Source organism: Bos indicus, chromosome 5, assembly GCF_029378745.1.
Source record: "Bos indicus isolate NIAB-ARS_2022 breed Sahiwal x Tharparkar chromosome 5, NIAB-ARS_B.indTharparkar_mat_pri_1.0, whole genome shotgun sequence".
Lineage (NCBI taxonomy): Eukaryota > Metazoa > Chordata > Mammalia > Artiodactyla > Bovidae > Bos > Bos indicus.
Window position 1 is genome coordinate 93,614,867 of NC_091764.1, and position 12,567 is coordinate 93,627,433.

The 12,567-nt window shown below is 40.2% G+C and overlaps 1 protein-coding gene across 1 annotated transcript in view; it reads left to right on the forward strand.

The window, feature by feature from the left end:
• SLC15A5 (solute carrier family 15 member 5) overlaps positions 1–12,567 on the forward strand; it is a 95,479-nt gene that overhangs the window by 40,273 nt on the left and 42,639 nt on the right. Inside the window, 1 exon segment of the mRNA XM_019960123.2 lies at positions 8,150–8,338. Coding sequence (XP_019815682.2) covers positions 8,150–8,338 — 189 coding nt within the window.

The following is a 12,567-nucleotide window of genomic DNA, read 5'->3' on the forward strand; positions in this document are numbered from 1 at the left end:
GCAAAAAGCCAAGAGACTGCTCTCTCACATTTCATGCTTGTATACTGCCAGCAGAGGCTTAGGTAAAAAAATGCTACAATTTCTCATCAGGTCAGAGCTAAAATTCAGCAGTAGGCAATAAAAGCTGACAAGTCAACCAAAATTTGGCCAACCACTACACTCATGGGCCAAATCTGGCCTGCCATTTGCTTTTGCGTTATCTACAAGCTAAAAGTTGTTTTCACTGATGAACATTTGCAATTGATTTGATAAGAAATGATAACTTTGAATACCAATTAAGTGAAATTACATTATACCCTCAAAAAAGCATTATTAGTTTGAATCTGATCAATAAAAAATTTGTAGAAAATGTATTCTATTTCTTGTTATATAATACTTACATAGCTTCAAAATGTTGCCTTTTGTCACATAAAACCAAAAATACTTACCGCTGGTTTTTTACAAAAAATATTTGCCCATCTCGTGTCTAATCTATTGCCTCTAAAGCTATAAAATTTCCTGGATAAAATACAATATAAGCCTTTTTATATACAACAGGTGATAACAAAAAAAAAGGTGGTGGGGGGGAGTGGACATGATATCTTTGTCTAAATTATACTAAATTAGTTAGAATGAGACGTACTGTAGAAGATACACAGAGAATTCAAATTCTAAAATAAGAAAGCCAAGAAAATTTTAAAATCTATTCTATCTACTTCGATCCTTTCTTTGAGGTTCATGGGAATATCTTACAATTTAATTGCACAATATTTGAACAACTTAATTTTTTGCATGAAGGATCTTAGTTCCCTAACCAGGGATTGAACCCATGCCTCCTGCATTGGGGAGCTCTGAGTCTTAACCACTGGACTGCCAAGGAAATTCTTGAACAATTTAATTTTCACGTAATACCTGAACATACTTGTAATCAGTTGGCTAGTGCTACCAGAACAAGATATCATACACTAGGTGGCTTTAACAACAAGTTTATTTCTTACAGTTCTGGAGGCTAGAAACCCAAGATGAAGGTGTTAGCAGGTTTAATTTCCCCTAAGTCCTCTATCCTTGGATTGTAGATGGCCAATTTCTTGCTGTCTTCACCCTTCCTTTCCTCTGTGTCTGTATAGACATGGTATCTTTTCTTCTTCTTACAAAGGTAACAGTCATACAGAGCTTCCCTGGTGGCTCAGGCAGTAAAGAATTTGCCGGCCAGTGTAGGAGACCCAGGTTCGATTGCTTGGTTGGGAAGATTCTCTGGAGAAGGAAATGACAACCCACTCCAGTATTCTTGCCTGGGAGATCCCATGGACAGGGGAGCCTGGCAGGCTTCAGTCCACCCTATTGCAAGTATTGAACATGACTGAAGCAACTGAGCACCATATTAGGCTACTGTCCCACTCTTACAACCTCATTTAACCTTAATCGCCTCTTTAAAGGCTCTGTCTTCAAGTAATGACTTTGGAGGTTATGGCTTCAAATGTATGAATTTTGAAGGAACACAATTCAGTCCATTGTATGTGTGTGTGAAATTGGGTTGCATATTATGCTAGATTGGCAGCATTTTTTTCCTTTCTCAGTGGTATGAAAGAATGTTTCCTCATATAGCTAAGTTAATCTTAGATTCAGGGAAGCATGGTAGGTGAGAAAATCAATAGTTTTGAAAGTTTTTTAACAGTAAGTAACAGTCTCCAACTGTTGCTTTCTTTACATTCAGTCAGTCATAATTCCCAGAGGCAAATCATTTTTTTAAATCTTTAGGTGTCATTTGTCTAATATTGTTGAATAATATGATTATAAAAAACATTTTTAAACAATAATAATATGTATGTCATTGCAAAACCAAAGAAATAATTTATTTTTCTGTACTTAATAAATAGGTCGGTTTCTGTACAGTTGCTCAGTCATGTCCAACTCTTTGTGACCCCACAGACTGTAGCCCACCAGGCTCCTGTGTCCATGGAATTTTCCAGACAAGAATACTGGAGTGGGGTGCCATTTCCTTCTTCAGGGGATCCTCCCGACCCAGAGATCAAACCCACGACTGTCTCTTGCCTTAGAAGACGAATTCTTTACATCTCGTGCCACCTGGGAAGCCCGTACTTTAGCCTTTAACTTCCTAGCTATCTTCAGTATCACTCCCATTCTATCAACCAGCACCTGGCTCTTAGAGTTATCATCCTAAATGCCAATTCTAATCTTTTCACTTGTGTTTAATATCTTCAATGATTCCATTTTCTTCAGAGTAATTTGAAAATTCCTTAAAAATTTATGAAATGCCTCTTATGATCTGACCTCGATCTGTCTTCTCCCCTGACACCTAAATAACTTGTTTCTCACCATTGTGAAAATTTGTCTGATACTCTCATGACTTTGTGCTTTTGCTCAGGCCATTCATGCTGCCCTCACCTCTTCCTACTGAAACCCTTCTTTCTTTCTTTTTTTGTATTTATTTATTTATTGGCTGCACTTGGTCTTAATTGCTGCATGAAGGCTTTTTCTAGTTGCAGCAAGCAGGGGCTACTCTGGTTGCACTTTGAGGGCTTCTCATTTTGGTGGCTTCTCTTGTTGCAGAGCATAGGCTCTATAGCGTGAGCTCAGTAGTTATGGCACATGGGCTTAGTTGCTCCGAGGCATGTGAGATTTTCCCTGACCAGGGATTGAACCATGTCTCCTGAATTGGCAGGAGGATTCTTAACCACTGGACCACCAAGGAAGTTCAGTCTTTCTTTCTTTAAATCATAGAAGGATTTCTCTCACTTTTCCAGCTGGAAGTAAATTCTTCTCCTTTTAGAATAGCATTATAAGTCTACAAAAACTGAGAACAATTTTTTTTTTAATCTTACCTCCCCAACTGCCCTAACAGACAACTTTATGTATAGCAGTAATAGAGTAAATATTAAATCAAATTGACATTTTAGGTCTCTTTCTAGTGAGTTTTAGTGTGCTAAGTATAGATAAATTCTGGGATGAATTTTATCTTCAAGGTGTATGCATGTTAGTCACTCAGTTGTGTCCAACTCTGCAACCCCATGGACTGTAGCCCTTCAGGCTCCTCCATCCATGGGATTTTCCAGGCAAGAATACTGAAGTGGGTTGCTATTCCCTTCTCCAGGGGATCTTTTGACCTAGGGATCAAACCCAGGTCTCCTGCATCAAAAGCTGATTCTTTACCCTCTGAGCCACCAGGGAAGTCATATCTTTAAGATAGGTAATATTAAAATTCCTTTTTTTTCAATCTGAGCTGTTAACAGAACCAAAATCTCTACTTCATTATGAACGGGCCCTCATGGAATCTAATTTAAAGTAATAATATATTTTAAAATTCCTTAAATTTTCTGTTATTCAGATTTCCTCCTTTTTTATACCTTCTGTTTTTTGAGGTCTCAGAAAGAGCAGACATTATGGATACATTTAAATGTTGAGATACAATCAAAAAATTTACCTACCAGTTTCTCTATCAACTAAAACAAACACTAAGCTATTTAAACATTAGATTGATTTTTCTGAATTGAAAGTTTGCTTATCTGAAATTTTATGCAAGTTAGCAAAAGGTGACTATCTCTAAATTTCAAGTAAATTCCATCAAGCTAAAGTTTGCCTCTGCTCTAACAATGGGATTAAGTCCAGCAATATGAATGATAACTTGAGAAATGAAATGGGTGCAGTAGATATCAGTTCAGTTCAGTCGCTCAGTTGTGTCCGACTCTTTGCGACCCCATGAATTGCAGCACACCAGGCCTCCCTGTCCAGCACCAAGCCCCGGAGTTTACCCAAACTCTTGTCCATCGAGTCAGTGATGCCATCCAGCCATCTCATCCTCTGTCGTCCCCTTCTGCTCCTGCCCCCAATCCCTCCTAGCATCAGAGTCTTTTCCAATGAATCAGCTCTTCGCAGGAGGTGGCCAAAGTATTGGAGTTTCAGCTTTAGCATCAGTCCTTCCAAAGAACACCCAGGACTGATCTCCTTTAGAATGGACTGGTTGGATCTCCTTGCAGTCCAAGGGACTCTCAAGAGTCTTCTGCAACACCACAGTTCAAAAGCATCAATTCTTTGGCACTCAGCTTTCTTCACAGTCCAACTCTCACATCCATACATGACCACTGGAAAAACCATAGCCTTGACTAGATGGACCTTTGTTGAAAAAGTAATGTCTCTGCTTTTCAATATGCTATCTAGATTGGTCATAACTTTCCTTCCAAGGAGTAAGTGTCTTTTAATTTCATGGCTGCAATCACCATCTGCAGTGATTTTGGAACCCCAAAAAAATAAAGTCTGACACTGTTTCCACTGTTTCACCATCTATTTCCCATGAAGTGATGGGACCAGATGCCATGATCTTCGTTTTCTGAATGTTGAGCTTTAAGCCAACTTTTTCACTCTCCTCTTTCACTTTCACCAAGAGGCTTTTTAGTTCCTCTCCACTTTTTGCCATAAGGGTGGTGTCATCTGCATATCTGAGGTTATTGATATTTCTCCCGGCAATCTTGATTCCAGCTTGGGCTTCTTCCAGCCCAGCGTTTCTCATGATGTACTCTGCATATAGGTTAAATAAACAGGGTGACAATATACAGCCTTGATGTACTCCTTTTCCTATTTGGAACCAGTCTGTTGTTCCATATCCAGTTCTAACTGTTGCTTCCTGACCTGCATATAGGTTTCTCAAGAGCCAGGTCAAGTGGTCTGGTATTCCCATCTCTTTCAGAATTTTCCACAGTTTATTGTGATCCACACAGTCAAAGGCTTTGGCATAGTCAATAAAGCAGAAATAGATGTTTTTCTGGAACTCTCTTGCTTTTTCCATGATCCTGCGGATGTTGGCAATTTGATCTCTGGTCCCTCTGCCTTTTCTAAAACCAGCTTGAACATCAGGAAGTTCACGGTCCACGTATTGCTGAAGCCTGGCTTGGAGAATTTTGAGCATTACTTTACTAGTGTGTGAGATGAGTGCAATTGTGTGGTAGTTTGAGCATTCTCTGGCATCGCCTTTCTTTGGGATTGGAATGAAAACTGACCTTTTCCAGTCCTGTGGCCACTGCTGAGTTTTCCAAATTTGCTGGCATATTGAGTGCAGCACTTTCACAGTAGATATAAACTGTAACAAAATCTCTTCTCATTTTCAACCAAAATGTCCTAGGTAATTCCTTAAAAATAAGAGAAGAGTTGAACTGCTATCTGAATAATTTCTTCCATTTATACTCTCTACCCACTTAATTACATTTAATATTTTTTCCTAAGAAAAAGTTCCTAATCTTTAATTCTGTAATAGTTACTTTACTTTTTCTGCAAGGATTAGAGAAATGTCAGAAAACCAAGGACTGATAATGCTTACAGTTTGTTTCATAACCTTTTTTAAAATAGTAATTACAATCTTTTGAAGAGATCATTTATTTTAAATTTTCCCAAATCATTTTTTATTCAGACATAGATTTTAATTTTTTTCAGAATAATGTATTTTATCTCAGGATAAAAGCTCAAAATCATTGCCTTAGCTTCAACAATTGCTACTAGTTGCTACCAGGAAGTGTTACAATAATACTTGGGCATGCTCAGTCACTTCAGTTATGTCTAACTTTTTGCCACCCCATGGAATGTAGCCCACCAAGCTCCTCTGTACATGGGATTCTCTAGGCAAGAATACTGGAGTGGATTCCCATCCCCTTCTCCAGGGGATCTTCCCAACCCAAGGATTGAACCCACGTCACCTGCATCTTCTGCATTGCGGGTGGATTCTTTTCCTCTGAGCCACCAAGTAAGCCCAATATTACCTATATGTGATCTTATTTAAATCTCATAGGCATCCTACAAAATAACCACCTTTTAGTGTCAAGGAAGGGCTTCCCTGGTGGCTCAGATGGTAAAGAATGTGCCTGTAATGTGGGAGACCTGGGTTCAATCCTGGGTTGGGAGGATCCCCTGGAGCAGGGCATGGCAACCAACTCCAGTATTCTTGCCTGGAGAATCCCCATGGACAGGAGAGTCTGGTGGGCTACAGTCCATGGGTTGCAGAGTCAGACATGACTGAGAGACTAAGCACACACACACAGAGCCAAGGAAAATGATAGTGAGGTTAAATAACTTAGGCCATCTGGATAGTCAATCAGTAAGTTCAATTCAGTTCAGTTCAGTCGCTCAGTCGTGTCCGACTCTTTGTGACCCCATGAATTGTGGCATGCCAGGCCTCCCTGTCCATCACCAACTCCCAGAGTTCACCCAGATTCATGTCCATCAAGTCAGTGATGCCATCCAGCCATCTCATCCTCTGTCGTCCCCTTTTCCTTCTGCCCCCAATCCCTCCCAGCATCAGAGTCTTTTCCAATGAGTCAATTCTTTGCATCAGGTGGCCAAAGTACTGGAGTTTCAGCTTTAGCATCAGTCCTTCCAAGGAACACCCAGGACTGATCTCCTTTAGAATGGACTGGTTGGATCTCCTGGCAGTCCAAGGCACTCTCAAGAGTCTTCTCCAACACCACAGTTCAAAAGCATCAATTCTTTGGCACTCAGCTTTCTTCACAGTCCAACTCTCACATCCATACATGACCACTGGAAAAACCATGGCCTTGATTAGATGGACCTTTTTTGGCAAAGTGATGTCTCTGCTTTTGAATATGCTATCTAGGTTGGTCATAACTTTCCTTCCAAGGAGTAAGTGTCTTTTAATTTCATGGCTGCAATCACCATCTGCAGTGATTTCGGAACCCCAAAAAGTAAAGTCCGACACTGTTTCCACTATTTCACCATCTATTTCCCATGAAGTAACGGGACCAGATGCCATGATCTTGTGAATGTTGAGCTTTAAGCCAACTTTTTCACTCTCCTCTTTCACTTTCATCAAGAGGCTCTTTAGTTCTTTTTCACTTTCTGCCATAAGGATGGTGTCATCTGCATATCTGAGGTTATTGATATTTCTCCCAGCAATCTTGATTCCAGCTTGTGCTTCTTCCAGCCCAGCATTTCTCATGATGTACTCTGCATATAGGTTAAATAAACAGGGTGACAATATACAGCCTTGACGTACTCCTTTTCCTATTTGGAACCAGTCTGTTGTTCCATGTCCAGTTCTAACTGTTGCTTCCTGACCTGCATATAGGTTTCTCTAGAGGCAGGTCAGGTAGTCTGGTATTCCCATCTCTTTCAGAATTTTCCACAGTTTACTGTGATCCACACAGTCAAAGGCTTTGGCATAGTCAATAAAGCAGAAATAGATGTTTTTCTGGAACTCTCTTGCTTTTTCCATGATCCAGCGGATAATGGCAATTTGATCTCTGGTCCCTCTGCCTTTTCTAAAACCACCTTGAACAGTAAACAGGGAACTCTAGCAGCCATTTCTGAGAGACCAAAGCCTAAGCATAGGAAAATCACACAACACAGTCAGCTGACATCTGGACATCCCCAGAATAACAATAACAAAATGTTGAGGATACATCCTCTAGTGTCAGTGTGTAAGAAATATTACACTGATCGGGGGTGTTGACTGAAAAAATATGCTCACAACCTGAAAGTAGAGAGCTGTTCCATTCGATGAGAATTTTTAGGACTTCAAGCCAGGGAGGCAGCATCTCAAGTAGCCCTGAGAAACTGCTCTGAGAGGTGCGGAATGGAGTCAGATTATATAGAAGTTTGCAACAAAGGGAGAAGATAGTCTGAACATCGAAGATTACTGGTAGTTAAGGAAAACCAGATATCTCACGGTAAGAAATTTAGCTCTCTTCTGTGTATGGGAGAAGAGGGCATGACAGCCCACTCCAGTATTCTTGCCTGGAGAATCCCATGGACAGAGGACCCTTGGCAGGCTACAGTCCATGGAGTTGCAAAGAGTCAGACATGACTGATGTGACTTAGCAGGCACACATGCATGTCTGGGAAGATGCAAGCGTCTGGACTCACTGAATTCATTCCTTTCACATGCACCTCAGCTATCTGGGGCCAGTAATCCTGCATTTTCACATCCCCAGCTGCCCACTCCCTCACTCCTGTCTGTAAGGAATGTCGTGTCGGCAGCTATATCACAGGGATTGTTCTTTCTTTTGGGGGCCCTCCGGGTTGAGAAATTCCCATTTGGAGGGCCAGAATCATAGATGGCTGTGAAATCCTTGTTTATAGATATGGCAAGAGATATTCCATTTCACTGACTGTTAAAAAAATTTTTTTTTTCCTTTGCATTCTTCTTCAGTCGCTGGCAATCTTTGTGCTGCCTTGTCTGTGTTGGTAGCTGGCTTCTTTGAAATACACAGAAAGCATTTCCCTCCAGTGGAGCAACTTCTTTCAGGCAAGGCTGTCACCGTCTCCTCCATGGCCTGGTCCCACCTCGTTCTTCAATACGTTTTACTCAGAGTGGCTGAAACCCTGGTCAACCCAGCATGTGAGTAATAATTTTTTTCACCTCCTGTTGGAACATACTGAGTCTTTACTCGGAGTTCATTGCCTCAGGTGGTTGGAAATCTGATCCTGCCCCAGAAATTTCCCACAATGCTTCACAACAAGCTTATGCATCATCCTCATTTAAAAAGAAATTACAGTTTCTCTTTGTTCTTTTACCACATACAGACAATGATTAATTCTACCTGAAGTTGATAGGATGGAATGGAAGATTTACTAATCTGGTTAAAGGTAGCAATCATTTGGTCAGAAACAGGAGAAAATTCTGCTAAAACTTAGAAGATAAGACCGATATGTAATCTTTCCTCTGATCTTCTCTCTGCCCTCTTCCCACCCTGTCCCTCTCATTCATAAACTCACTTATATACTCCCTCCAAAAATGACAATTGTAGTGTACGTTGAGAGTATCAGATCAGATCAGATCAGTCGCTCAGTCGTGTCCGACTCTTCGTGACCCCATGAATCGCAGCACGCCAGGCCTCCCTGTCCATCACCAACTCCCAGAGTTCACTCAGACTCACGTCCATCGAGTCAGTGATGCCATCCAGCCATCTCATCCTCTGTCGTCCCCTTCTCCTCTTGCCCCCAATCCCTCCCAGCATCAGAGTCTTTTCCAATGAGTCAACTCTTCGCATGAGGTGGCCAAAGTACTGGAGTTTCAGCCTCAGCATCATTCCTTCCAAAGAAATCCCAGGGCTGATCTCCTTCAGAATGGACTGGTTGGATCTCCTTGCAGTCCAAGGGACTCTCAAGAGTCTTCTCCAACACCACAGTTCAAAAGCATCATTCTTCGGTGCTCAGCCTTCTTCACAGTCCAACTGTCACATTCATACGTGACCACAGGAAAAACCATAGCCTTGACTAGACAGACCTTTGTTGGCAAAGTAATGTCTCTGCTTTTGAATATGCTATCTAGGTTGGTCATAACTTTCCTTCCAAGGAGTAAGTGTCTTTTAATTTCATGGCTGCAGTCACCATCTGCAGTGATTTTGGAACCCAGAAACATAAAGTCTGACACTGTTTCCACTGTTTCACCATCTATTTCCCATGAAGCGATGGGACCGGATGCCATGATCTTCGTTTTCTGAATGTTGAGCTTTAAGCCAACTTTTTCACTCTCCTCTTTCACTTTCATCAAGAGTCTTTTTAGTTCCTCTTCACTTTCTGCCATAAGGGTGGTGTCATCTGCATATCTGAGGTTATTGAGATTTCTCCCAGCAATCTTGATTTCAGCTTGTGCTTCTTCCAGCCCAGCGTTTCTCATGATGTACTCTGCATATAGGTTAAATAAACAGGGTGACAATATACAGCCTTGATGTACTCCTTTTCCTATTTGGAACCAGTCTGTTGTTCCATATCCAGTTCTAACTGTTGCTTCCTGACCTGCATACAAATTTCTCAAGAGGCAGATCAGGTGGTCTGGTATTCCCATCTCTTTTAGAATTTTCCACAGTTGATTGTGATCCACACAGTCAAAGGCTTTGGCATAGTCAATAAAGCAGAAATAGATTTTTTTCTGGAACTCTCTTGCTGTTTTCATGATCCAGCAGATGTTGGCAATTTGATCTCTGGTCCCTCTGCCTTTTCTAAAACCAGCTTGAACATCAGGAAGTTCACGGTTCACATATTGCTGAAGCCTGGCTTGGAGAAATTTGAGCATTACTTTACTAGCATGTGAGATGAGTGCAATTGTGTGGTAGTTTGAGGATTCTTTGGCATTGCCTTTCTTTGGGACTGGAATGAAAACTGACCTTTTCCAGTCCTGTGGCCACTGCTGAGTTTTCCAAATTTGCTGGCATATTGAGTGCAGTACTTTCACAGCATCATCTCTTAGGATTTGAAATAGCTCAACTGGAATTCCATCACCTGCACTAGCTTTGTTCATAGTAATGCTTTCTAAGGCCCACTTGACTTTACATTCCAGGATGCCTTGCTCTAGGTGAGTGATTACACCATGATGATTATCTGGGTCGTGAAGATCTTTTTTGTACAGTTCTTCTGTGTATTCTTGCCATCTCTTTTTAATATCTTCTGCTTCTGTTAGGTCCATACCATTTCTGTCCTTTATCAAGCCCATCTTTGCATGAAATGTTCCTTTGGTATCTCTGATTTTCTTGAAGAGATCTCTAGTCTTTCCCATTCTGTTGTTTTCCTCAATTTCTTTGCATTGATTACTGAAGAAGGCTTTCTTATCACTTCTTGCTATTCTTTGGAACTCTGCATTCAGATGATTGTATCTTTCCTTTTCTCCTTTGCTTTTCGCTTCTCTTCTTTTTCATACGTTGAGAGTATATAAACATGCAAATGAAATGAAAGTTTAAGCCAGTTTTCCAGACAACTCAGTGTCTTTAAATTAAATGACACTAAATTAAGTGTGATCACTAATGTTTCATAAGACAGGTTCAAAATAACTTTATTAAGTATCAAGGGTTTTCTGTATCATCTAGATGCTGATATTAATTAAACTAGCCACTTCAAAATTCATCAAAGTATTTCAGTGACTTCTTACAAAACTGCAGTATGTATGTGTGAGTGTGTGTGTGTGTATACTTATCAGTGTGATCTACTGCATCTTATATTTCTGTCTTCCTTATAAGTTCGCCACACAGAGAATCCTGATTGTAACTCAAGCCAATTATACTTTACCAAAATTACTTTTACAACTTCCTGACTCTCTTCCTGCCTCTAATGTCTTTCCCATTCTATCTGCTCAACTCAACCTTTTGAGCAATATTCATAGATGACAATTCTAACTAATTCTCTTGTCTAAACCTTCAATTATTCTATTATCTTCAATTATTCTTAAATTCCTCAAATCAATATACATATATATATGTATTTAATATATATGCAAATATACATATATATGACATCAAGGTAATTCTTGTAAAAAAATCAAAATAAAATTAAATGTAATTACAGCCATATATGTATGTTAGACTTCTTTTTTCTAATTTTAAGTCATTTCATTCACATGGAATAAATAATTTTATGAGATTCTAAGATGTGACTATCACTGTTTGACACTAGAAGAAATACAAAAAAAGTATAAAAGAATGTCACCACACAAATGTTTGTGACTTCCCTGATGTTTCCAGAAAATTGTTGGAAGTAGTCAGCTGACATTTTATAGGTAATGAATGAAGGTGATGAGTGAATGCTCATGTGCTCAGTTGTTAAGTCATGTCCAGCTCTTTTGCGACCCAGTGGACTATAGCTTGCCAGGTTCCTCTGTCCATGGGGTTTTCCAAGCAAGAATACTGGAGTGGGTTGCTATTTCCTCCTCCAGGGAATCTTCTTGACCCAGGGATCAAACCCGAATCTCCTGTCTCCTGCAATGCAGTTGAACTCATTACTGCTTGAGTCATCAAGGAATCAATGAAGGTGATGAGTGAATACAGTTAGGAAATTCCCAGCCAGCTAAGCAACTGTGGTTCAACATTTGAAAGCCAGTGAGATACTTTTAACCAGAGAGTTAAAAAGGCAGATCATGTCATATTAAGCACTTAGTCCATCCATCCCTGATTTCCCATCTGAAAACTGAGGTCCAACTAAGTCCACTGACTTTTCCTCTATAGAGCTCATGGGACAGGGAGCAGAAGATTTCATTTTAATTTCCAGCCTTGTTATTAACTACACATGTGACCTTAAAAATCCACTTAACCACTAAGCTTCACCTTTTAGACCTTTAAAATGGAAATACTTATAATTCTTCCTCATATCACAGCATCAGTGTAACAGTCAATGGGAATGAAACCTACTCCTGAGAATTAAATGACATAAAATGTGAGAGGGTGTTTTGAACTATGAAATCAAGAATCATTCTTCTGGAAGGCAGTATGGCATAGTTGTTAATATCCATGAATCTTAAAGTCGGACGGAACTGAATTCAAACCCAGTTCAGCCACTGACTTAGTTGTGTGACCTTGGCAAAATTAGTCTGCATTTCTGAGCCTTTCTCATCATCTGTAAAGTGAGGAAGGGATGTTGTAAGGACTAAGTGAAGTATTTCATGTAAAGGAAAAAGCAGTATGTACATAGACAATATATAGGATAGACCACACTCACCATTAACAATTGTATAGCTTCCCTGGTGGCTCAGACAGGTAAGAATCTGCCTGCAGTGGGGGAGATCTGGATTTGATCCTTGGGTTGGGAAGATCCCCTGGTGGAGGGCATGGCAACTCACTCCAGTATTCTTGCCTGGAGAAT